The sequence below is a fragment of the Schistocerca americana genome, chromosome 1, assembly GCF_021461395.2.
Source record: "Schistocerca americana isolate TAMUIC-IGC-003095 chromosome 1, iqSchAmer2.1, whole genome shotgun sequence".
NCBI classification, from domain to species: Eukaryota; Metazoa; Arthropoda; class Insecta; order Orthoptera; family Acrididae; genus Schistocerca; species Schistocerca americana.
Window position 1 is genome coordinate 675,359,087 of NC_060119.1, and position 27,668 is coordinate 675,386,754.

At 36.8% G+C, this 27,668-nt stretch overlaps 1 protein-coding gene across 3 annotated transcripts in view; it reads left to right on the forward strand.

Annotated features, from left to right (window-relative positions):
* The window catches only part of LOC124608711 (SAFB-like transcription modulator), a 167,987-nt gene that overhangs the window by 106,019 nt on the left and 34,300 nt on the right, over positions 1–27,668 (forward strand). For all 3 annotated transcript variants that reach the window (XM_047140009.1, XM_047140010.1, XM_047140011.1), the window contains one exon: positions 18,982–19,075. In XM_047140009.1, coding sequence (XP_046995965.1) covers positions 18,982–19,075 — 94 coding nt within the window. The remainder of the gene's footprint in view (positions 1–18,981; positions 19,076–27,668) is intronic.

Sequence of the window (27,668 nt, forward strand, 5' to 3'; positions counted from 1 at the left end):
TCATGATATGTAGTACATGGTGATAACCTGCAAATTTGGTCAATTTTGCCAACAAAATCTCCCCCCCCCCCTCCATTTTACCCATTCACTAGTTTCAAAGCTACAGTTCTTGAAATTTTTGTAAAGTGTTTCAAAAAGTAGAAAAGTAAAGTGTAAATTTTCTGCTAGTTCTTACAAAGTATGTGGCTTCTAAAAGAAAGGAAGGCAGAAAAGTATCTTATAGTTTAATGGGCCATCAGTGACCTCATTTGTGATGGACATTGAGCTTGGATTGGACAGTGAATCACCGTCTAGCTGATATTGGCCTTTAAGTGATCTGGGGCTCCATGGAGAACGTACATCTGGATAGGAATGAGGCCAGTGTGCTAACCACCATACCATTTCACTTAGTTTCTTAATGAGGACTTCACAATGGGTATTACAGAAAAATTGAATAAAACTGTTTTCAGATTAGCAATATATTGTTGATATTCCAACCTGGAGTTTTCATTATTTAATTTTCAAATTAGAGGTAATTTGTTACAATTTGAGTATTATTGATTACAGTACATAAAATACGCCTTCAGATAATTCATGTTTAATATGCCATTCAGTCACCACCCCACAGATTTCAACCCCATTACTTTTGCCCAGGTAATAACAGTAGACAGTATTCTAATATTATAAAACTCGATAATTTCTAGTGTTAAATCTCCATATGGCGAGACGTGGTCCATAGATTATTTTATACCTAAAGGGAAGGTTTGATGAATACTGACTTTCAGTTGATAACCTAATAACAAAGCCTTACGTTTTAATATAAAATACTGAGATAAGTTGTTCATTGTATACAGAAAAATTGGAGTATACTGTTCTCTTATAATTATGATACCCAGACAGTAGGCCGAACCTCAGGAAGATCTGCCATTAGCAGTAGGACGTTCATTCATGCAGATGGGTGCTTTGTATTTCACAAAATTTTGTATCTTTCTTTGAGCAGGAATATTCTAACACTATTTGCACTGCTTGCCTTGTACTGCAAAGCAGATAGTCAAAAGATGTTTGTTGTCACCTTCAGACAGTGTGTCTGCGTCCAAGATCAGAACATGATATGGAATTGTAATGAACATGCATTGGAGAATGTGATCCCTCCACCATATTCGACATGTTCATCATGTGCTGCCATGAGAACCATTTGACTGGAAGTTGATGATTTGCCCTATAGTGATCACCACTTCTCCATCTGGATACACCTTGTAAATCAAACAGTATCTTAAAGGAGCTGCCAAATTGGATTCTAAGCAAGGTTAACTGGGTGTTAGGGCTTATAGGAATTTTTGACAATGAATTGATGGATCAGCAGTCAGAAGTTGCTCAGTATGGAGTATGCATTTATAACCCCATAATTTAGTTTGTTTTGATTTGGCAGAATTGTCTGGGGGGGGGGGGGGGGGGAACATGAATAGTGTGAAACGTGATTACTTACTGGAAGACATCTCGTCTCATTTATTTATTTATTTATTTTTAAGGAACAGAAATGTCAACACTAAATTTGGAAAGGCAAAGCATGTCCTTACAAGTCATGGATCACTGCTAACTTGTGGATTTGTATTTACAGATTTTTGCTTTATTGAAGCACTTCATTGGGGCAGCAGGATTGGAAAACTTGCACGTCTCCATGTGACATGTATTTACGAAAATACTGCCTTGCATTCATGCTGTAAGACACTTGTGTGTGAAATACTCTCACTTACATTTCCAATATTTGTTAGCCTTTTCTGCAAAGATGGACCCAATCCATGTAATATATTTGCAAACTGTGGATGGTTCAATTTCATGTACTTAGTAAAGTTCTCATCTGGTGTATGGACCGACCACGGCATACTCTAATGGGTGCTGAACATGCCTAGAAGACTGCCAGCAGACCATTGGATTTTAGATTGTGCTCCATACTTGCTGAATACTGGAGAGGAGGTATCCTCCAAGAATTTGTTGTGAAATTGAAAAATATATGGCATGACATCACGCAGATTTGCGAGATAATGTTGGCAGAAATAAGAGGATGATGCAAAACTATGGAGTGTTTTCGCAACACTTTGTTTCCTAATACTACCCTGCCTTTCAAAACGCCAAAGATTTTAAATTTTGTAGTTTGAAAATATTTTGTGCTGGTATTCTGTAAATGCTATTGCATTTTACTGTTCATAAATCTTTTTAATTTGCGTAAAACTGATTTACAGTATTATTGCAATGTGCACATATAAATATCGTAACATATATGTTATTTCAGAATAAAATTCAGTGTCAGTTGCCCTATCAGGAAATTTATTTCGCTGTGCTGTTTCAATGGAGTAAATTTGGGATATTATAAATCATTAGAACTAGACCAAATGTATTTAAATGACAAGAAATGTATTACAGAAACTCCTTGCTGTTGGTTTAGCTGATTTCAGTATTTTCTTCAAAGAATCATAATGCAACAACATGTGCAAAAATGTGTTCTTTGTGCTTGATAATCATACGTACAGATTGGTAATGTACAGTAAATGAATCACACTTATGTACATAGTCAAGCTGTTGTGCTAGCAGGAAGGTTCATACATAAAAGCACACAACAAGTATAACTAAGGTATAGAAATGAAGTTATATATAATACATCAGAAGAACACAGCACATAGTTCTCCACATAAGCTATTGCTGACATTTATATCTAAAAGAAAAGGTCTGATTTTCATAATTTTGTAAAAGAAGTTGTACAATGAAAATAGTGTGTATTTTCAGTGCAAACTGATTGTTCAGCAAAGCTTTGGAGGGTAGGTAGGAATGTTTACATGTTTTGAACTCTTCTAAGAGGTTCACATTGTAGCTCTTGTCAGCTACATGCAGAATTTCCATATCAAGCAATTATGCAGGAGGAAGTGTGTGATTCTAGATTTTGAGATGTTCTGACTTATATAAATTGAGTGTTTTTGTTGAGCAACTGCTCATGAAGTGGATCTTGAATGCCTTCTGTGTGTGTCCTACGCAAAAGCTGACGTATCTGACACTGAAATTTTTCAGTTGTGTTGAGAAACTTTTCAGTTGTAGGCTTCTCTATGTGTATAAAGAACAGGTGGGTGACATTATTGATAGTAAAGCCTGCATTGATATCATATTTTTGAAACTAATTAGCTATATAATACAAAGTGTCTTATTTTTGAAACTAATTAGATATACAATATGAAATGTCAACTATTAAAAGAGTGTTATGTTTTTCTCAACAGCAATAACACTTTTACTAAGTGTGGAAAAATTTATATTCTTTGGGGTTTTATGGTTATCAAGTTCTTGTACGAGGCTTGCTTAGTATCCATTTTATTAAGTTCAGTAACAATAGCAGGGGGGAGTAGGGGGGACCTCAGTCATATGGTCGATCACAGTGTTGAAGAGCACCGGTTTTTGCTTAAAGGAGCGACAAGGAGGAGTGTGAATGATGTTTTCTGTTGTGGTGGGTTACTTCTAAAAATCAAAGTTAATTGTATTGTGTATTAAATGCAATTTCACTGGTCAACTATATTAGTGAAATGAAGGCCTTGCTATTGGGCTCTGCCTTGCTGGATTTCTAGCTGACATCGTCCTCAACCATTTTGAAACACCTACCTTTTTTTTAAAATCCCTACCCCATTAGCTAACAGCATTTCTTCCTATAGATTGTATGTTGATGATACTATCATGGTACTAAAAAGCAGATGAGAATGACGTCATATCACTTAGTGGCTTACTGATTACTTCCACCCTAAAATTAAATTAACATACGAAGTAGAAAATCGACATAATGAACTTAGCTTCTCGAACCTGAACTGAAACAGTGTTGTTGTTGTGGTCTTCAGTCCAGAGACTGGTTTGATGCAGCTCTCCATGCTACTCTATCCTGTGCAAAGTTCTTCATCTCCCAGTACCTACTGCAACCTACATCCTTCTGAATCTGTTTAGTGTATTCATCTCTTAGTCTCCCTCTGTGATTTTTACCCTCCACACTGCCCTCCTTGATGCCTCAGAATATGCCCTACCAGCCGATCCCTTCTTCTAGTCAAGTTGTGCTACAAATTTCTCTTCTCTCCAATTCTATTCAATACCTCCTCATTAGGTATGTGATCTACCCATCTAATCTTCAGCATTCTTCTGTAGCACCACATTTCGAAAGCTTCTATTCTCTTCCTTGTCCAAACTATTTATCGTCCATGTTTCACTTCCATACATGGCTACACTCCATACAAATACCTTCAGAAATGACTTCCTGACACTTGAATCTATACTCAATGTTAACAAATTTCTCTTCTTCAGAAACACTTTCCTTGCCACCGCCAGTCTACATTTTATATCCTCTCTACTTCGACCATCATCAGTTATTTTGCTCCCCAAATAGCAAAACTCCTTTACTACTTTAAGTGTCTCATTTCCTAATCTAATTCCCTCAGCATCACCCAACTTAATTCGACTACATTCCATTATCCTCGTTTTGCTTTTGTTGATGTTCATCTTATATCCTCCTTTCAAGACCATGTCCATTCCGTTCAGCTGCTCTTCCAGGATCTTTGCTGTCTCTGACAGAATTACAGTGTCATTGGCGAACCTCAAAGTTTTTGTTTCTTCTCCAGGATTTTAATTCCTACTCCAAATTTTTCTTTAGTTTCCTTTACTGCTTGCTCAATATACAGATTGAATAACGTAGGGGAGAGGCTACAACCCTGTCTCACTACCTTCCCAACCACTACTTCCCTTTCATGTCTCTCGACTCTTATAAATGCCATCTGGTTTCTGTACAAATTGTAAATAGCCTTTCGCTCTCTGTATTTTACCCCTGCCACCTTTAGAATTTGAATGAGAGTATTCCAGTCAACATTGTCAAAAGCTTTCTCTAAGTTTACAAATGCTAGAAACGTAAGTTTGCCTTTACTTAATCTATTTTCTAAGATAAGTCGCAGGGTCAGTATTGCCTCATGTGACTGAAACAGTATTTAATAGAAAAGCCTACAACTGACAGCTTTCTCTATTATGTATAAAAACACTTATTAGTGCTTGCTGGTCATAGACAGTGAAAATTCATATAAGTCAACTTTTGCAGAACGTCTCGAAATCAAGAAACACACACTTCCTCTTCCAGCTTTGCTTAATATGGAAATTTTGCACATAAGTGACAAGGGCTACGAAATGAACCTCTTATAAGAGTTTGAAATATAGAAACATTCCTCCTTAAATTCCAAAGATTTGTTGAATGATTAGTTTGCGTTGAAAAATACACACTAATTTGATTGTATAGCATCTCATATTATAAAATCATAAAAATTAGCCCATTTCTTTCAGTCATTGCTTTCAATTATAGCTTATTTGGAACTATGCAACATGTTTTTCATGTCTTTTGCATAGCCTAACTTCTTTTAAGTTATATCACAGTCTACATACAGTCAACTTTGTTATATACTATGACAACAGAGCTCCAGTAGACAGTAAACTATACTTTTGGTTACATGTATGAATGGGAATAGTATTTATATTGATTTGTAACATATTTTCTACAAAAGGAAGCATATGTAGCACAATAAAAATCTGCTGTAACTAAAAAAATTACACCCTATTTCTCTTTCTTTAATTTGGGAAGGACTCCATAAGGCACAAAACAGTACATTACAGGGAAGTTTATTTATGATTCACTTGGAACATATGGATATGTACTAAGGAATGTCACGTTCCTGTATGAACAAAAAATGACGTACCCAGCAGAGGACGTGACCTTTTGCAGAAAGACAGCTTATAAGTACCCTAGAACATGAAGTTTTGTTCACTATGCTTCAAACCAAATTACCGAATGTGGAATGTAGGAAACTTGTGTGAAATGCAGTATCCATATTATTTAAAGTAAGCCACCAGATCTGTAGCTGAAGAGAAAGCCATATAGACACGATGATAAAATGTCAGAACCAATAAAACTGTTTCCCAACACAGAAGAAACCAATTCTGCAATTATTACTATCTCTGAGCAAAATACGGCAATAATCTTCAACACAGTCGTCTTGTGGATAAAAAGTACGTGCATTTACAAAAATATTCATTGCATGTTAGAAAGATGAGTGAAGTGTGAGAGTGCTAACCATTAAATTCCATACAAAATTATTGCGTGTCAGGAAAAGCTGATGTGAGAATAAGATGACATCAGCAGAAAAATATGCTTCTCACACATGAAATACTGTGTTTATAGCCTGTTGCTTTCAGCAGAGTAAGCTGCAATTTATATAAAAAATATTTGAAAGTATTTCTTCATGAATAAGTTGTAGCTTATGTCACTAAATCAGTGAGATTCTGCTCCTTACATTTATTTCGTGATCATTTATGTGTGTAACACAAAAATATAATAACAATTTCTTTAACTAAGTAGAAATATAATGACTTCCTTCACTGCTATAGTCGAGACTGTGTAAGTAGCTACAAAAGCAGTAATGACTGCAAGAAAAACAGTAACTGCCTACAGAGCTATGGCTACACTGAGGCATTACCATAGAGGTGTTTACCAAATCGCAATATGTTATTGGTTGTGGTAGGCCTGTGAAGCTGGCACATCAAGCCCACTGCAACTGTCAGGGATCAACTCATGCTGACTCAGCTATAGGAGTGCCAGTGTCATTTGAACTGTCAGACGATAAAAACTCTCACAGCAGTGAGTATTGCAACCATTTGTTAGACTGTGTTTACACTTTTAATTTGCCTTTATGTGTGTTCCTTGATGCTGGCACAACAAATTGACTACATACATAAATGTGATTCATTTCTTTAAATTATCACTCTGTTTTTATATTTATCACTTACAATATGTACGTTTTGGATGTGCCATGACATTATGTTTGCAGAAGATACTGTTACATTTTACATATGTGTTTTCCCCGAGCTCTTTTACTAATAGGCTATCTAAGGACCACATTCCAGTTTCAATTCTTCATTCTTTTCTTTTCTTCCATTATGCTTTCACCTGTTCACTATGTTTCTTCGACAGCCCTCAGACCATTTTGAACCAGTCTTTTTAGCTACCCTGCCTCGGAATCCTTTTATTTTCAATGCCCCCCCCCCCCCCCCCCCGAAAGGCTTCCTGTTGTTTATACCTTCTTTTTTATGTTTTTTTTTTCTAAATCCTTTTTTACTTCATTGACCTGGCTTTTGGACTTCTTATCCCACAGAAGTTTAAAAATCTTATTAGTTAATCTATTGTATTGCATTTGAAATAAATGTACAAAAACCACGAGTCTCATTTTTCTCATTTCATTTGGAATATTTACTATATTTTGGTGTATTACAGCATTACTTTGTAATTTCCAACCTCCTTCCCTGTTATGTCGTCCCAATATCCTTGTTATTCACGATTCTAGTATTTCTAATTTATCTAAATTATAGTTTAATGCCAGGCATTCACTTCATATAGGCATTCTGGCTTCACTACTGTGTTGTAATGTCTTATTTTTGCATTTTTGGATAGGCACATTTTATTGTAGAGGTCTTTGGCAATACCCTATGCTCTCCATTTTATGCAACCTTTCCTCTACTGCAGTTTTTTCCGAAAGATTTTCTTGGATTATCTCCTGCAGATGTTTGAATTTTTTACACTCTCTATTTGGCCAGTATCTGTTTTCAGGAATTTTGGAGTATTCTTAATGTTTGTTACGATCTCCCCCCCCTGCAGAAATTCTCAAACCAGTTCTGTTGGCTACTTCTTTCAGGAGATTTATTTGTCTTATGGCTGATGCCACATTTTTGAAAGTGTAGCAAAATCATCTGCAAATGCAAGGCAGTTGATTTTGGTCTTTTTACTTCCTCTTCCTAACCTTATGTGAGATGTTGATTTCAATAAGTTTTTTGTTTCAAGCTCTTATTGTTTTCTTTAACACACTATTAAAAAGAATGGGGGTAGGGGGTCACCTTGTCATACACCTGTTTTTTATTTTGAAAGACTCTGAAATTTCGCCCATAAATTTTACTTTACAGACTATAAGTCTTTCACTGATTAGGTTTGTCAGTTTAGGCTTTATGCCAAATCCACAAATTATTTTGTCTATAGTTTCTCAATCAGCAAACTCAAAAGCATTTTTGAAATCCACAAACATAATCAGTCATGAATTACTGACTTGAGATTAAATATTTGTTCTGAGCATAAATTTCCTTTCCTAAAACCACCTTGATATTCACCTAAATGACTATCTAGTGTTGTTTCTATTCTGCTTAATAAAATCTTGGAAGATACTATATGCGCTACTGGCACTAAAGAAATTCCTCTTAGTTGCGTACATCCTGTTCGTTACCTTTTTTGCGGAGCCGATGCATCAAGGTGACTTTCTATTCCTCTGGGATTTTTTCTGTTTACCAGATTTCTTCAAAGAATAAATTTAGCTCCTTTGCTATATTTGGCAAGGCCCACTTCAAAAGTTCAGCTGTAATAGAATTTTCTCCACTAGGTTTATTGTTTTTGAGGGTCTTAATTACTACTACAATTTCTTCTATAGTTGGTGGTAAATCTTCTTCCAAATATTAATTAATATCTGAGAATTCCAATTTATCAATTGGCTTAGAACAGTTCAGAAGTTGATGAAAATAGCTTGCTAGCATTTTACAATTTTCGGTATTGCTTAACCCAGTTTTGCTGTTTTCATTTTTGAAACAGACATTTGGATTTAGCTACCCCTTTGATTTCTAAAAAGTTTGATAAAAGTCTCGAGTATTATTTTTTACAAAAGTTTTGCCTATTTCCAAAAGTTTCTCCTTTTGAAAGGCTCATTTGGTATTTCTGATTAACCTGGCTGTTTTCTTTCTTTGTTATTTAAATTAATCATAATCTTCAATTTTCTTTGGGCATTTCCATTTTTCCCATTTTTTAGTCCTCTCTGCTATGGTTTCTTCGCATATTTCATTCCACCTTATTTTTCTTCTATGTTTTACTGACCCAATTTTTTTTTTTTTTTTTTTTTTTTTTTTTTTTTTTTTTTTTTTTTTTTTTTTTTTTTTTTTTTTTGCAGCATTATTAATTGCTTTGGATATTTCTCTTCAGTTGATCATGTTTATCCACTTTAATTTCACCTTGACGACTTTTGATTCTTTTGTTATTTAAGCCTGTCTGTATTATATTTTATTAATCTTGGTGACTTTCTTTGTTAGGTGGGAGTTTGGCTTTAATTTTAGATAGGTAACAATCAGAATTAAATTCACCATTCCTTACTATTTTCAAATTCATATTTTCCATTGTACTTTTTTGAGAAATAGCCACATGATTTAACTGAAATTCTCCTAGCATGGGGTTGGAATATATCCGCGTTTTAGCTTTTCTTGGGAGTTTCCTAAAGAAAGTTGACATTAGTGTCAGGTGAGAGTTTTGACACAAACAGATTAGCCTCATACCATTTGCACTGGTTCTTCTATGAGCCAGGTGTTGGCCTGCTATGTTTCTAAGCTCCTTTTCTTAGCCTATTTGTGCATTGAAGTCACCTAATGGTAATATGGTGTTCATCTTTCAAATTTTAGGTATTTCACTTCCTAAAAGATCTCAGAATTCCTCTGTTTTTTGTGTATTTTTCCTGTTGTGTAGATTTATTGATGTGTGTGCAATTAACAAGTGTTTATATCTTGTTTTTGCATTTAACTGATGGGAAAGAGACTCTCTCTGAGGTGGATTTAAATTCTGTAACTTTTCCTATCATATTTTTATGAACATAGAAAGCTCTACCCAATAATGGAATCTGATTCATAATTTTGATTGCTGGTTTGTCTCTTAAGATTCTGTAGTTACAGATATTTACTACATTTTCATCTAGGAACCGTATTTCTTGAACTGCTAAAATTTGTTTTTTCTATGAATGTATTTCTAGTTCCCTTTTTTTTTACGAGTTTTGGTTAGAGACTAGATCTAATTACTTATAATGACCCAAATTTTGTAGTTTTCTGAAGATAATGAATTAATCTGTTGAAACAGTAAAGCGAAATAAACTTTCCAATTTTGCAACTGATGGCTAAATTTTATTCTGATATATGTACCATAGTTGCTGAGAAAATAACAGCTATGAATAAAATCACAAATGTATGTCACATTTTTCGAAAGTGATATTCCAAGCCTCATATCTCAGTATCTAGTTAACATAGCAGAATAACTTGGTAGTGAAATCATATAAAATGTAATATAGTTTAAAAGTTATTTAATAGGTTTTTACTGTAAGTGTAAAAACTGTTATGGAGGTTACACTAATATAATTTTCAGACAGTTTTGCTATCACTAAACATTCTGTTTTGTACACAGAACAGCCACAACTAAAATGCACATTGTTGATACTTAAATATTGTTGAATATTAACAATTTTGCTAAAGCATAAAGTTGTAATCCAAAAATTATTGGAGACACGGAAGGCTAGTGGAGTTCACTGTGAGTTTTTTGCAAATGTAGAACAAAGATGTTTGTTAGAGAGTTTGCACAGATTTTAGGGGTGGACGGACTTGATAATAAGCCACTTTTTTCCAAAATGATAAAGAAAAAATTTTGGGAAACTTTTAGAAAATAGTCAGGGTACTATGCCGTACAACATATTAACAACCTTACTCTTTTGTAATTAATGCATCCATTCTCAATTGTTACATTTAAGTAAGTGTTGATTTTTTTTCTGATTGTGACATAAAGAGTTTTTCAAGGACAGTAAACTATTGTTGACTTAAAAAGAAATATGTATTAATCATATTTGCTTCTTTTTCTTGAGCAAACTGCCTATCAAGGAACAGTGGAAGAATTCGTTCTGTACATGATTTGTGCTGTGAAAGTTCCATTTCATAGGATCCACTAATACGTTTTTTGATATTTGAATATCAGTATCATACTAAAAAAAAGTAAAGGAGTTGCCAGGCGGGGAAACATCTCAGAAAGCAAAGAACAATATCTCATATGTCATTTAGCAGGGACAGTGTGTTCTGAAACAGAATTAAGCTGCCAATAAATGCAGGGTAATGGATGTGAGAAAAGTGTGTGTGTGTGTGTGTGTGTGTGTGTGTGTGTGTGTGTGTGTGTCAAAGAGAAAAAAAATGTATGAACCAAAAATTCAATAAATTGCATTCAATTGAGTAAGACTAAATTGCATGGAAGTGGATAGGAATCATCATCATCAGTTATCTGCTACATTAGCAGGTCCTTTGTGTCTCCATTTTCTGCGATCCAGTGCTTCCTTCTTAAGGCTGCTGTATTTTGTACCATCCATCATGTCATCCAGTATCTGGAATCTCTTCCTTCCTCGCTTCCTTTTCCCTTCTACATAAACTTCTAAAACTGTTTTTATCAGTCCGTCATTCTTCCTTAATATACGCCCAATCCAATTTCTTTTTATTCTCTTTATTACATCTAGTAACCGTCTTTTCTCTCCCACTCTTCTCAGTACCTCTTCATTTTTTAATCTGTCCATCCAACTTATTCTTTCCATCTTCCGCCAGTCCAGATCTCAAAAGCCTCCAGCCTTTCTCTGTCTTTTTTCCTCATAGTCCATGTTTCAGCCCATATAGAAGAACACTCCATACAAGACATTTTATGAGTCTCTTTCTGAGTTCTCTGTCCAGACCACTGCAGAAGATTCTCCTTTTCTTATAAAACGCCTCTTTTGCCATTGCTATCCTTGTTTTAATTTCTGTGGTGCACTTCCAGTCGGTGTCTATCCTGCTTCCATGATACTTAAAATTTTGCACCTGTTCTAGTGTTTCTCCATTCAGCATAATTTTTATTTCCTTATTTCCTCCTAGTGCCAATACTTTTGTTTTCTTTGTGTTAATTTTCATTCGATATTTTTTTCCGTTAGTTGCAATGGTGTCCACCAAATCCTGTAATTCTTTTTCCCCTGTGGCTAGAAAGACAATGTCATCAGCAAATCTCAAACACCCTACTCTTCTTCCTCCAATTTCTACTCCTTTGTCATCTAATGAGCATTGGTCAATCATATTTTCCAAGTAGAGGTTGAAAAGAGTAGGTGATAAACAGCATCCTTGTCTTACTCCTTTTCCTAGTCCGATCCAGTTTGTACTTTCTCCTCTCACTTTAACTGAAACTTTTTGATTAAGATATAATGAGTTTATAAGTCTTCTGGTTTTCCAGTCCACTCTCTTTTCCCTCATTATATTTGCCAGCTTGTCCCAAACCACATTGTCAAATGCCTTTTCTAGATCGATGAAGCACATGTATAGGTCTTTTCCTTTTTCAATAAACCTTTCTCCCAAGATTCGTAGTAGCCCTATTGCATCTCTGGTGCCCGTATTCCATCTAAAGCCAAACTGCTCCTCGCCAAGGTTCTCCTCCATTACTTTTTCAAGTCTTTTATTAATTATTCTTAACATCACTTTGGCTGCATGTGAAATGAGGCTTATTGTCCTGTGCTCGCTGCATTTATTGGTTCCTTGTTTTTTCGGTAATGGAATCATTACTGTTGTCAGAAAGGCCTCAAGCCATTCACCACCGTCATATATTTTATTACATAACCTTAATATTTCTCTTATTCCATCATGGTTCAAGCATTTTAGTATTTTCCCAGTATTGTATCTGTACCTACCGCTTTGCCATTTTTCATTGCAGCTATGGCAGACTTTACTTCTTCCATTATGATGGTCGCTCCTTTCTCGTCATCACTTACACTGTTGTGTGATTCAAGTTCCAGAGTTTCTGGTTTGCTATTTGTGTCATATAGTTCTTTTATATATTCTTCCCATCTCTGGAGGACATCGTCACGATCTTTGTACACTACCTCTTCGTCTTTACTCAAAATTTCCATAGTAGCACTTCCTGCTCTGTTTTGTTCCCATGTCATAGTCTTTACTCTGTTGTATAGTAAGTCGTATCTTCCCTTCCTGTCCAGTTCTTCAATTTCATCACATTCCTCTTTTAGCCATTTTTTCCTAGCCTGCTCTGTTTCTCTTCGCAGTTCATTATTTAACCTTCGGTATATCTTTCTTACATCTTCAGTGTTCTTGTTTTTCAATTTTCTTCTCTCCTCCATCTTGGAAATCATTTCTTGTGTGACCCATGGTTTTTTTGACCTTTTCCCTTTTACATATCCTATATTTTGCTGTCCTGCTTTAATGATTCCTTCTTTCGGCATATTCCAGTACTCGTTGGCATTATCAGGTGCTTCTTTGTCTCGTAATGTGTTTAGAAAGTCCCGAGACAGCATTTCTGTAATTTGTTCTTTGTTGGATCTTATCTTCTCTAAATCCCACTTCTTCACCATGGTCGCCTTCTTCAGTTCTTTCATTCTTATTTCTATTTCTACCATTAGTAAGTTGTGGTCGCTATTAATATCTGCACCTGGTAATGTGTGCACCTTCTTGATTCCATTCCTGTATCTTTCTTCTGCCAGTATAAAATCGATTTGGTTTCTGTATTTATCCCCTGGTGATTTCCAAGTGTAGAGCCTCCTCTTGTGGTTCTTGAACCATGTGTTAGCCGCTATCAGCTGCCTTTCCCTGCAGAAGTCAATTAACCATTCACCTCTGTCATTTCTCTTTCCAAGACCATGACTGCCTACTATGTTTCCCTCTTTCCCTTCTCCCACAATGGCATTCCAGTCTCCCATTACTATTTTGCAGCATTTTTTATTTTCGTCCATTATTCTCTCTATTATATTGTACGTTTCCTCTACAATTTGGTCATCATGCTCTGAAGTTGGCATATACACCTGGACAATCAGTAAATCTTTTTGTGCTCCTTTCAGCCTTACGCCAATAACCCGGTCATTTGCATAGTCTACATATTCCACACATTTAGCCAATTCCTTTGTCATAATCATTCCTAGTCCATTAATTCCTTTTACTTCTCCTCCTGAGTAGTAGAATACATATTCATCTGACTGCAACTCTCCATGTCCATTCCATCTTACCTCAGCAACTCCTACGAGGTCCATATGATTCTTTTCCATCTCTCTTTTAAGGTTTTCTAGTTTTCCTGCTTGTAGCAGAGTTCTGACATTTCAGGTACCAATTCTTGTTTTGATTTTTTGCCTCCTTTCAAATTGTCCCCCCCCCCCCCCCCCCCCCCGCCCCCCCGGAGATCCGAATTGGGGACTATTTTACCTCTGGACACTGATTTAACATGAGAGGAAGCCATTTTTTGTGCATAAAATGGAGACTGCATTATGCAGGGAAGATAATCTGCAGTGGTATTCTGTTGCCTTCCGCAGTTCTGGAGGCCGCCCCTAACATGGGATACAGACGCCTTTTGCAGCCGCCTGCTCCGGGTCAGACGCTTCATGAGAAGTATAGGTTGGAAAATGAAAGACCCCTAGCCCTCGAAACCTAATAGTGTCAGGGTCGAAAAAGAACAAGAGCTGGCCGAGGGTGGCCAGATAGGAAAGATAAAAGTGAGGAGCCTGGCATAAGTAAGTGGAAGCAATGCCAGGACTCGGCTTGGGGCCCGTGGTCGCCAGCCACGTATCACTAGGTGTGACTCCCTGAGGATAGGAATATTTGTCCTTTATTATGAAAAGGAAAATTTCCACTCACCATATAGTCGAGATGCTGAGTTGCAGATAGGCACAACAAGTAGCCTGTCACAAATACAGCTTTCAGCCCATAAGACCTTTGTCAAAAATAGATAAATCACACACACACACACACACACACACACACACACACACACACACACACACAGAGAGAGAGAGAGAGAGAGAGAGAGAGAGAGAGAGAGAGAGAGATATGCACACTCACGCAAATGCAACTCACACACACATGACTGCAGTCTCAGGCAACTGTAGCCACACTGCCAAATCTTGTGACAAATCTTTCTGTTGTTCCTGTCTGCGATTCAGCATCTCCCATCTCCACTGTACGGTGAGAGGCAACTTTCCTTTCCATAATATTGTTATTTACGCTTACAGTGAGAATGTACTTAATTCATTAAATAATAAATTAGAGGCTACTGACATTTTGTGTGACCTGTCAAAACCCCTTGACTATGTGAACCAGACCATTCTTTTAAGTAAATTAAAATATTATGGTGCCACCGGCAGTGCTGCAAAACAGACAAGAAACAAAGGGTGTCATCGTGAAATACCTGTGCAGTAAGCAGTCAGTCTTCATCTGATTGGGAATTAATTACATGTGGTTTTCCCCCCCAGTTCCGTCTTGGCTCTGTTGCTTTCTCGTGTGTACATCAATGATTTTTCATCTGTTACATTTCCAGATGCCAAGTTTGTTTTGTTTGCAGATGATACAAACATTGCAATAAGCAGCAGGTCAAGTACAGATTTAGGAATAGCTGCTAATGAAATTTTCACTGACATTAATAAATGGTTTAAAGCTAATTCACTGTCATTAAATTTTGAGAAGGCCCATTATTTGCAGTTCAGAACCTGTAAGATATTGCCTTCTAGCATGTGCATAACATGAAGACATGCAGATCGAAGAGGTTGACAGTGTTAAATTTCTGGGATTACAACTAGACTATAAATTAAGTTGGGAAGGGCATACCACAGAATTGCTGAAGCGTGCAAAAGCATGTAAAAAGAATCATTTGTTGTGTAAATTCAAGAACATTGTGTAGAAACCTGTTCAAGGAACTTTGTTCATAGCCACTGCTTTTCAGTAAATTTACTCCAGTGAAATTTGTTACAAATAATATATATCTGTTTCCAACCAATAGCTCAATACATAGCATCAATACTAGGAATAAGAACAACCTACAAAAAGACCTTGGTCCAAAAAGGGATCCAGTATTCAGGAACACACATTTTCAATTAATTGCCAGCAGCCATTAAAAACTTGGTTTCAGATAAAGCACGGTTTAAACCTAGTTTCAAAGACTTTTTGATAGTCAACCCTCCTACTCTATAGATGCATATCTTAACAGGGACTAATATATCTAAAAACAAAGATGATGTAACTTACCAAACGAAAGTGTTGGTATGTTGATAGACACACACACACACACACACACACACACACACACACACACACACACACAAAATTCAAGCTTTCGCAACCCATGGTTGCTTCATGAGGAAAGAGGGAAGGAGAGGGAAAGACGAAAGGATGTGGGTTTTAAGGGAGAGGGTAAGGAGTCATTCCAATCCCGGGAGCGGAAAGACTTACCTCAGGACAGGTATACACTCGCTCGCGCGCGCCCACACACACACACACACACACACACACACACACACATACACATCCATCCGCACATATACAGACACAAGCAGGCAAAAATGTCAGCTTGTATCTGTATATGCGCGGGTGTGTGTGTGTGTGTGTGTGTGTGTGTGTGTGTGTGGGGGCGCGCGCGAGCGAGTGTATACCTGTCCTGAGGTAAGTCTTTCCGCTCCCGGGATTGGAATGACTCCTTACCCTCTCCCTTAAAACCCACATCCTTTTGTCTTTCCCTCTCCTTCCCTCTTTCCTGATGAAGCAACCGTGGGTTGCGAAAGCTTGAATTTTGTGTGTGTTTGTTTGTTTGTGTGTCTATAAACATACCAACGCTTTCGTTTGGTAAGTTAAATCATCTTTGTTTTTAGATATATTTTTCCCACGTGGAATGTTTCCCCTCTATTATATTCTTAACAGGGACTTTAGACCAGGTAAGTAAAAATTTGTTAGATTTCAGTTTTGACAGCATATGGTCACAACAGTCAGGATTAAATATTTTGTGTACGATGAATGTATTAAAAGCACATAACAGTATTTGATTCTGATTGTGTATTAATTCTGTAAATATTAGCAGTTCCAGTTTACTGTAATGTATTTACCTATTTTGACAATCTTCTGACAGATGACCAATGTAGTAAGTATTGTACTCAATTTTTTTTTGTTATTCTTTCTGACATGTTCCACACCCACAAGAATCGTCTCATTTTTGGGTCTATGGAACAAAAACTGAATCTAACCCAAGTTAATCAAAGAAGAGGACGGAACCACAGAGTTAGGGTTTTTGCATCAGTCAGAGAAAAAATGACTGGGGGAACCTGGGACTAGTGGGGGATTATGCAGAAAATTCATCCAGGTCCTTATGCTGAGGGATATAAAACAAGACAGAGTAGAACAGAAAGCAACTGTGAAAGACAGTATTTCAAAGTAAAATCATGGAGGAGATAAAGATCTAAATGGAAGAGGAAAAAAAAGACATTATGCAAATAATGAAGAAACAGCCAAAGGAAAGAAAGTTACAAAGTGCGTGAAAGAACCAAACTTTCACTGATAGCTATTAAAATTTATGTCAAGTGTTAAACACAATTAGCTTGTAGTAAGAAAGACAAAATTAGAAATCTTTTATGCCAATTTATTTAAGCAGCTTATAATTTCAGGAAACTTAAATGGCCACAATTCTAAATTTTCACTATTTTAAGTATGAAATTATTTTACCAACCATGTCAGCTTTGTGAATGATACATTATTCCCAAGTCCTTACCAGCAGCTCAAAGTACACTGGTGTCAGCAACAGCTGTTATTTCTCTGTCGTGTGTCTCATTCACAATATAACCATGCAAACTGTCAACAGATGTCTGTATGAGCATGTTCCATGTGGAATATGGCATTTGAGGCAATGGACAACCACGCCAATGATATCAGAGCATCTGGCAAAGAAGGTAGTGCTTGCCGGGTAGTCCCATATCTTCAGTCGCTGTATACACAGTCCCAGATGGTGCAGCGTGGCACAGAGAAGACCTCTTCCAGATTCTCTGCAGTGAAGGGCCTAGGAAGAACAGTCACAAACTCATATGGCCCACTGGCATAATGTGAATCATTCTGTTATTTCTGAGGTGTGGCAGCAGTTTATAGAGACCGAGACTGTATCCCAAAGACCAGAGCAGGGCCGACCACGTGTGACATCAGAGAGAGAGTACCATGATTTGGTTGTAAAGACAAGATGGTACCTCTTATAGTACTGCACAGCTACTAGCATCTGACCACACAGCATTCATTGGACACGTTGTAACGTGGCAAATAGTGTACAGAAGGCTTTCGCCAGAGTGGTCTTTATTGTTAGAGGCCTGCTGTACGTGTATCTCTGAGGCTTCTTCACAGAAGGAAATGTTTGTAGTAGAAGCTTCAAGACGCCACCTGGACGTTCGAATAGTGGGCCAATGTTCTTTTTGCAAATGAGTCCCAATTTTAACCTGAGAGTGATTATCGATGCCTTCTCATATGGAGGGAATGTGGGACACCATTTGGGGTCCAAACATTGTGGAAAGGAACCAATATTAATCAAGGAGGATCGCTAATGGTGTGGGCAGGGAGTGGATTGACCACTCGACCACCTCTTCTTGAAATTGTATAGGTGAATCGGCAAGGTTAACTTCTGTCAAGTATTACTATGAGATCTTTGGATGTCATGCACGGTTGTTGATAGGTGCTGTGGGCCTAGACTTGATTTTGATGGACAGTAATGTTCGACCTCATAGAGCACAGGTGGTTGATGTTTTCTTGGAGATGGAAGATATTGCATGGATGGTGTAGCCAGCACACATTTCTGATTTGAATCCCATAGAGCACGTCTGGGATGCACTAGGGGCACAGGTTGCGACCACCAACCACTCTCGAAGACTTGAGAGCAGCTCTTCTGGGAGAATGGGTGTTACTGCCAAAACATGAGATTGATGGCATCATTCACAGCATGCACTGTCGTTGTCAGACCTGTATTGCTGTCATAGGTGGTCACACATTAACCAGTTGTCAGAATGTATATGCAAATCCATTAAGCTGGGATAAACGAAGAACATTTTTGTCTGTGACTATGTATGTTGCAATTGTTTACAATATGTATTCGTTACATTGTTTCTACTTAACTATGACCTGTTTGTAGTGTTTAGTGGGAAAATAAGTGCAACCTTGAAAAATTTCCATTTGTTGCTTTAATTTTGGACAGCAGTGTGTATGTATTGTATTGTAGGCCATGTGTTGATTGCTTTAAATAAAATTGTCTCGTATCCCATTACTGTAATCATTGTAATCAGTTAAATATTTAATTATGACTTGTTTTTTCTTTCCCTCTAGTTAATAAGATTGAAGGAGCGGCTTGCAAGTCAGGAAGATGCCTCTTGTAGCAGCTCAGAGGAATCTGGTTATGAAGATGAAGAGGTCAGGCATTGTAAGTAAATTCAATACCTACCTCATTATAGTGAATGATAATGAAACATACCAGTTGTTGTTGTTGTTGTTGTTGTTGTTGTTGTTGTTGTTATGTGGTCTTCAGTTCTGAGACTGGTTTGATGCAGCTCTCCATGCTACTCTATCCTGTGCAAGCTTCTTCATCTCCCAGTACCTACTGCAGCCTACATCCTTCTGAATCTGCTTAGTGTATTCATCTCTTGGTCTCCCTCTACAATTTTTACCCTCCATGCTGCCCTCCAGTACCAAATTGGTGATCCCTTGATGCCTCAGAACATGTCCTGCCAACCGATCCCTTCTTTTAGTCAAGTTGTGCCACAAACTCCTCTTCTCCCCAATTCTATTCAATACCTCCTCATTAGTTAAGTGATCTACCCATCTAATCTTCAGCATTCTTGTGTAGCACCACATTTCGAAAGCTTCTATTCTCTTCTTGTCTAAACTATTTATCGTCCATGTTTCACTTCCATACATGGCTACACTCCATACAAATACTTTCAGAAACGACTTCCTGACACTTAAATCAATACTTGATGTTAACAAATTTCTCTTCTTCAGAAACGCTTTCCTTGCCATTGCCAGTCTATATTTTATATCCTCTCTACTTCGACCATCATCTGTTGTTTTGCTCCCCAAATAGCAAAACTCCTTTACTACTTTAAGTGTCTCATTTCCTAATCTAATTCCCTTAGCATCACCCGACTTAATTCGACTACATTCCATTATCCTCGTTTTGCTTTTGTTGATGTTCATCTTATACCAGTAGAACAATCTGAACAATAGGAGTGCTTTTGTTTCTTCAGTTGTAACAATACATCAATTATCATGTATTATGTTTTAAATATGAAAGAGATATTAAGGAACTACTTTTAATTGGGATGTGCCCACTTTCGTAACGAATGACTTGTACGTCTATTTTTTCCATGTATATTTTATGGTTTTGTCTACTCATTGTTAAAACCGAAAGTAAGTCACAAACATTTAGGCACCTAGAAAAAACTTCAACACAGAACATCACAAACATTTTGTTCATCACATTCTATAGGCCGTGTCACATGTCTAGGTCCATACCTTCTTCCATAAGAATGTTGCTGCACTACATAATCTGTATTAGGTTTTTGCACTTTATCTCTGCATCAGCATCATGAAAAGATGCTGATTCACTATTTACTTCCTGACTGGAGACATGTCAGCTACAGTTATATGAAGATATTGTTCTCTTTTGAAGGCTTAGTCCCAAGCCATGCTAATCTTTCACAGAAACAATAAAAACAGTTTCAAAGAGATGTTGGAAAATGCAGCTGTAAACATGTCCTTTGTATTGTTTTGGAGAACATTATAATAACTATAAAAGAAGGTGACATTTTTCACTTTTCCTGTATTTATTTTAATAGTTCACACCTAATTTTTCGCATTTTAGGCTATTCGAAGTTATTTTCACCAATAGAAAAATGTCTTATACTCTGAAATGGCCACATCTTTAAATTTGTGTCTGTTCATTTTGGTTCACATAGGCTGTCTTGTTGGTCTGACAGGTTGCCCTATTCAAGACAGGCTACGTGAACCAGAATGAACAGAACACAAATTTGAAGATATTTTTCTATTGCAGAAAATCACTTGTGAATAGCCTAAAAGGCAGAAACTAGTTGTGAACAAATAAAATAAACACAGCAGAAGTTAAAAATGCTACCTTTTTTTAGTAAAAGTATTTCTGTGGTACCCACTATGAAGAAAAAGATAATAACCACTGAGCCAACTGTATTCTGTATTGGAATGGTATGCTTTGATTTTACTTCCAACACAATCTTAGAAATATATCAAACTTACGTGTGCCTTTTTATGAATTACTAAATTTTATAGTGTTTCATCAGGATGTCAAAACTTGTTTGAGATGAATTTTTACTGCAACGTTTACAAATTCTTTTCTTCAGAAATTCAAAAATACCATAAATTGATGTTAATCTCAAATGGTGCATTTGGTGGTTATCTTATGTGCCCTTCAGTTTTATAAACAACTGTTATAAAAATTCTATCGAATCAGAATTCATCAATCTAGTTATTATCTGCTCCACTGAAGAATGTCTAAGAAAACTTTAGATCTCGTGAAGGCTTTCTTGTTTACGCATTATTCTATTGATAAATCATTCTTCCGACCTCCTGATAAGATGAACAGTCAGCAGTTGCCATGCTAATTTGCAAAGCACCAACTGTCTCATTATTCTTGAGTACATATCATTGTGTACAAGGACACTTATCTTCATTTGTCATTCCAGTTTTTTTAAGACTAGTAATACACAGTCTTCACACATACCAAACTCATGGTGTCGAGAGTTGCTGTCATTTCCTCACTCCTGTATGGCTGTGAAACTTGGACCGTCTATTGCTGTGACATCAAAAAACTTGAGCACTTCCACAAACAAAAGGAGAGAGATTCATCTTGAACATTAAATGGGAGGACCTTGTGACCAACATTGTGGCTCTCGAGAAAGGGCATTTAAACAGCATTGAAGCAACCATCATTCCTCATCAACTGAGGTGGTTAGGCCATGTTCATTGCATGAGTTATACAAGGCTTCCCTGCCAAATCGTTTATGGTGAAATCTGCTCTGGCACTAGAACTCATGGAGCCCCTCTTTAAGTGATTTAGGGACCAACATGCAGATGACTTGTGTAAACAAGGAAAGAATATTCTCTGGACCACTTTCTGCGGAAGAATACTACATCCTTGATATTAATATAATAGAGGGAAACATTCCACGTGGGAAAAATATATCTAAAAACAAAGATGATGTGACTTACCAAACGAAAGCGCTGGCAGGTCGATAGACACACAAACAAACATACACACAAAATTCTAGCTTTCGCAACCAACGGTTGCTTCGTCAGGAAAGAGGGAAGGAGAGGGAAAGACGAAAGGATGTGGGTTTTAAAGGAGAGGGTAAGGAGTCATTCCAATCCCGGGAGTGGAAAGACTTACCTTAGGGGGAAAAAAGGACGGGTATACACTCGCGCGCACAGACACACATATCCATCCACACATATACAGACACAAGCAGACATAGGACATCTCTGCCCAAACTCTTTGCCTTTTAATATGTCTGCTTGTAAGGTAAGTCTTTCCACTCCCCGGATTGGAATGACTCCTTACCCTCTCCTTTAAAACCCACATCCTTTCGTCTTTCCCTCTCCTTCCCTCTTTCCTGACGAAGCAACCGTTGGTTGCGAAAGCTAGAATTTTGTGTGTATGTTTGTGTTTGTTTGTGCGTCTATCGACCTGCCAGCGCTTTCGTTTGGTAAGTCACATCATCTTTGTTTTTAGAATACTAAATCCACAACTTTCACCTCGTTTGAAGGGGACATGAAGAGTCCAAGTGACAAGCGAGAAAGCTCTGTCAATTATAAGCCTGTCCTCCTCCAACCACTCAGTATGATTTGTGGGGACACATGCTTTATGCCAGGATTGGTCTGTTCAGCCACTGGAAACACATTCATAAGTTGAGTTGAAATGCTCATTCTATGCAGGAAGATATTTGCATGATTGGTTTTGAGTTGTAGCTGACGATGATGAGTGGAGAAGGAAACAAAAAGGGAAGGGGGGTTTAAACCTCAAAATCTCTACACCAGAGCTCAGCTAAAATAAAATTACATTAAGAAGCACACTAAGATATTATATAAATATACTGTAGTAAGTCATAAGTAGGGCCCAGATTTTAATTACCTAAAAAAATAGTGAAATATGCAAGCATTTATGACCTAAAACTTACATAAATATGTCTTAAAAAATAAAATATGACTTGATAGAAGTTTATTTTTAAGCGTTCTTGTTTGTTTATTTAATTTTTCATTCACCATAACATAATACAAAATCCACTTATCAAAATATTGAAGTATAGTTCTTTCTTTCTGTAGGGTTTGTGGCTCATATGCACCTATTTTTTGAATGTCTGAATGTTTTATTATCTAAATACAAAGAACAGAGAAAAGATCAATGTTTTTATATCTACATAGTATTTAAAGCGTTTCACATTATTTAATATCGCATGTCAGCAAAGTTGCACTGGATCAAAAGGTGCATTTTTAATTTTTCCATTGTCAAAGATCTACGGTTGTCACTGAGGATAGTTTTGTACCTGGAAAAACTCCTCTCCACTTCACAAGACGTCACTGGAGTGTATTTGAAGGCAGCCAGGTCACTGGAGTTCAGCTTTGTTTCAGTATGTTCAAAAGTTGCGGCATTCCCTGGCAGACTGTCACTAATTTTGCACAGTGTAGAATGTCCAGGATTCCATTGGAGAACACTTTGCAATTTGGTTTTCACTTTGTCAGCCACATGACCACAAGCTCGACCCAACTCATTCTGCACATGTTGCACGATACTCAGGACCTCACATAGCTGAGTGCCAACAGCTTCCAGTCGTTTGATGGCTTTTGATATCACTGAAAAATTGGCATTGATGTATGCCAAGTTTCGAGACAATGTATCTGTAAAAACTTCTTTCACAATTTTGATAGCACTTGATTCATCGCTATCAAGCCCACAGAAGATTGTCTTTATTTGGGTGTAGTTGGTGCAATAATACTCAGCAGCATTAAGCCAAGAACCCCATTGTGTAAGAACAGGTTTAGGTGGGAGGGGCGTTGAAGGTGCTTGTTCCTTGAATTTCTGCACTCGTAGCGGAGCCTTCACAAAGATTTTCTTGCCACAGGAAATTAATTTATCCATGTCAGGGTAATTTGATTTCACCTCTTCGGCAACTCTGTGCAATGCATGTACAAGGCAAGTGGCGTACACCATACTGGGGTAGAGAATCTGAAGCCCTTTGGCTGCTTTAGCCATATATGCTGCACCATCCGGCCACAGTAGCTCCAGAGAGTTGTCAAACAGAATAGCAATCATCGAATTGTTTACTCTATCGAGAGCTTCATCTCCAGGGCCATCAACTTTTAAAACACCAACAACAACATTTGCAATATATCGCCCACTAATATCCATAGTTTAATCTTTTCGACAGCCAGATCTTTTGCTCAGCAATAGTAATTCGTATTTTGTTGAGCACACATTGTAGCATACGGATAAATAGTTCTTTCTCAGTGTAGATTCATCTGGAACTGGATGTGTTGTGTAGGTCACCAAGAACCGTCTGAAGTGTGGATTCTTCAGCTTTTCCAATGGGATGTTGCAGGGCACCATCCTTGCACGGTTGGTGATTGACCTGTCTGTTCAAATAACAGCATTTGCCTGCTGTTATTTTCAGCACTTCATTTCACACAGCTGCTGTGTTTAGCGGTATTGCAGTGTTGTTGCACATTAAAGTGCTTTTCTGCACTAACTTTAATTTCACACAGTTTACAAAATAATATTTTCCCGTCAGTACTAAAGAACTTCTCTCCAAATTCTTGAACATATCTTTGCAACTTCACGCTGTAGGAGCACTTTGTTTTGTTGAACAAGGCAACGGCTGTAGTCAAACTGGTTACTGGGAACACCTGTGTGACTGCGATGACTATTATGGCAGAAGCCGCCTTTGTTGGCTCTGAGAGCGTATTGTCGACTCTGCGCAATAATGTTTTATGTTCGCCAAATGACTGTTGTGGTACACCGATTTTCTGCTACAGTCCTGAGAAATAATTGTACTAATTTATCTGTTTATCTTTCATAATAGCACATTAAATATTGTCTCATGGGCAACATATTCATTTTCTTATTTGTGTGTCCCTTAAGATACGAGAAAAATATGACCTATTATATTAAAAGTAAGCCGCAATATGACCTACTACTAAAATTTGTTGAAATATGACTTTAACTGCACAATCAAAATATATTTTTCGACACTAAAATGCCTAAATTTGTGTATAAATTGTTCTAAAATTCACCCTATAGTTTAGAAAAAAATATGACTTGTCATTAAAATCCGGGCCCTAGTCATAAGGCACCAGAGACGTGTAAGCATAGCACAGTTCAAATCGCAATCTGGTAATCACATTTTAGAATTGAGAACTTCTTAAACGGACTACAGTTACTTGCTTTCCTCAACATTTCCCAACCGAAGTAGTGCTGAGTTTCTTATTTATGACAGACAATCAGTGTATGCTTTTTCTTCTTTAATATATAAATGGCAAAATTTGCTTCATTTTTGCAATAACAGTATAACAATATCATTAGATGATTATGAAAAATGTGTGTGGTACATAAGGACATGAGAACAACCACCACATACCACAACAAAGTGTAGTTCTGAAGTTTTAATTATAACCTCAAAAAAAGTACTAGTAACTAGTTCTTTGTTTGTTTTGCAGATACACAACTAAATCCCCATTCCACAGTACCATAGCATACTACTAAAGAAACCAAAACAAAATATCACAGCCCATTGATGAAGTGGAATATTGTGTGGTTTTCGGTAGCAGTGGAAATGTTGCCGCTGTGTCAGGCCGATCCACATGCCTAAGAAGTCTAGACAATCCAGATGACTTATTCAGCCATCTGGATTGGACATAGATGGTAACATTTTCACTGTTGCTGTAAGTAAATTACCATGTGATACTTCTTACTGGCAGTGTGCTGCGCCATTTTGTTTTGGCTTCTGTAATGGCATGATGGCATGTTGATTTCAGTGTGTACTTGGACAACTGACATTTACCTGCAAACAAACAAAAATTGTGGAAATTTGCTTTCCCTGTGCATAGATTGTTCCATAAAATTTCTGGCAATCTGGCAGATGTGTGTAACTTGCTGCCATAACATAAGTGTTGCTTGCCATATGCTGTCACTAGATTCTCTCTGTCGTGTGAAGTTGGCACCCCTTTTTTGAGAAATATACATTTTTTTCATAGTTCTTGATAGATGTGCCATAGTTCTAGAGTTCTTCGTACAAAATTTCAATAGTTCTACAGAATTTAGCGAAAAAAACGACAATATTCGAAAAAATTATCGTATCGAAAAAATTCTTTGTCGATTTTCGCAAAATGTAAATAAGTACAAGAGTTCTGAGCACAGTTCTGAACAGAGCTCCAAGAGTTCGATCGAAAATCTCAGTAACATTTTTTTGTGCAGCTAATAGTTTACGAGATAATTGCGTTTTAATGAGAAAATCTTTTCACTTACTGTGAAGTTGGCACCCTTTTTTTCAGAAATAGTAATTTTTTTCAGAGTTCTTGATAGATATGCTATAGTTCTAGAGTTCTTTGTACAAAATTTCAATAGTTCTGCAGAATTTAGCAAAGAAAACAACAATACTCGAAACTTTTCGTATAGAAAACATTCTCTGTCAATTTTCGCAAAAATTAAACTCGTAGAACAGTTCTGAGGACAGTTCTGAACAGAACCTCAAGAGCTCTATCGAAAATCGCAACAACATTTCTCTAGGGCGATAATAGTTCATGAGATAAATTGATTTAATGTGGAACACACTTTCTCTACAGAAAATATAAACATATTCGTACAACAGTTCTGATGATAGTTCTGGACAACACGTGAAGAGTTCTATCGAAAATCCTAGTAGCATTTTTTTGTGCAGGTAATAGTTTAAGAGGTAATTGCAACTTAATTAAGAACTCCATAAGAGCTCGTACTGTGAAGCTGGCACCCTTTTTTTCAGAAATATATATTTTTTTCAGGGTTCTTGATAGATAAGTCATAGTTCTAGAGTTCTTTGTACAAAATTTCAATAGTTCTGCAGAATTTAGCGAAGAAAACAACAGTACTCTTAAAAATTGTGGTGTAGAAACCATTTTTTGTCGATTTTCGCGAAAAGTAAATTCGTACAACAGTTCTGAGGACAGTTCTGAACAGAGCCCTGTTTAGTTCTATCCAAAATCCAAATAACATTTTATTGTGCAGGTAATAGTTTGCGAGATAATTGCAATTTAAGGAGAAAATCTTTTCACTTACTGTGAAGTTGGCACCCTTTCTTTTAGAAATGTATATTTTTTTCAAAGTTCTTGATAGATATGGCATAGTTCTAGAGTTCTTTGTACAAAATTTGAATAGTTCTGCAGAATTTAAAGAAGAAAACAACAATACTCGAAAAAAATTTCGTACAGCAAACATTCTTTATTAATTTTCCCAAAAACTAAATTCGTACAACAGTTCCGAGGGCAGTTCTGAACAGAACCCCAATAGTTCTATCGAATATCCTAATAATAGTTTTTTGTGCAGCTAATAGGTTATGAGATAATTGAAATTTAAGGAGGAAACCTCTTCACTTACTGTGAAGTTGGCACCCTTTTTTCTCAGAAATATATATTTTTCAGAGTTCTTGATAGAAATGCCATAGTTCTAGAATTCTTTGCACAAAATTTTAATAGTCCTGCAGAATTTAGCGAAGAAAACAACAATACTCAAAAAAATTTTCGTATCGAAAACATTCTTTGTCAATGTTGGCAAAAAGTAAATTCGTACAACAGTTCTGAACAGAACACCAAGAGCTCTATCAAAAATCCTAATAGCATCTTTTTGTGGCGATGATAGTTTATACTGTAGCTGCTTTGATATTAGACCCACTGTCTCCACAGAAAAAAATAAATTCGTACAATAGTTTTGATGAACAGTTCTGGATAACACCCCAAGACTT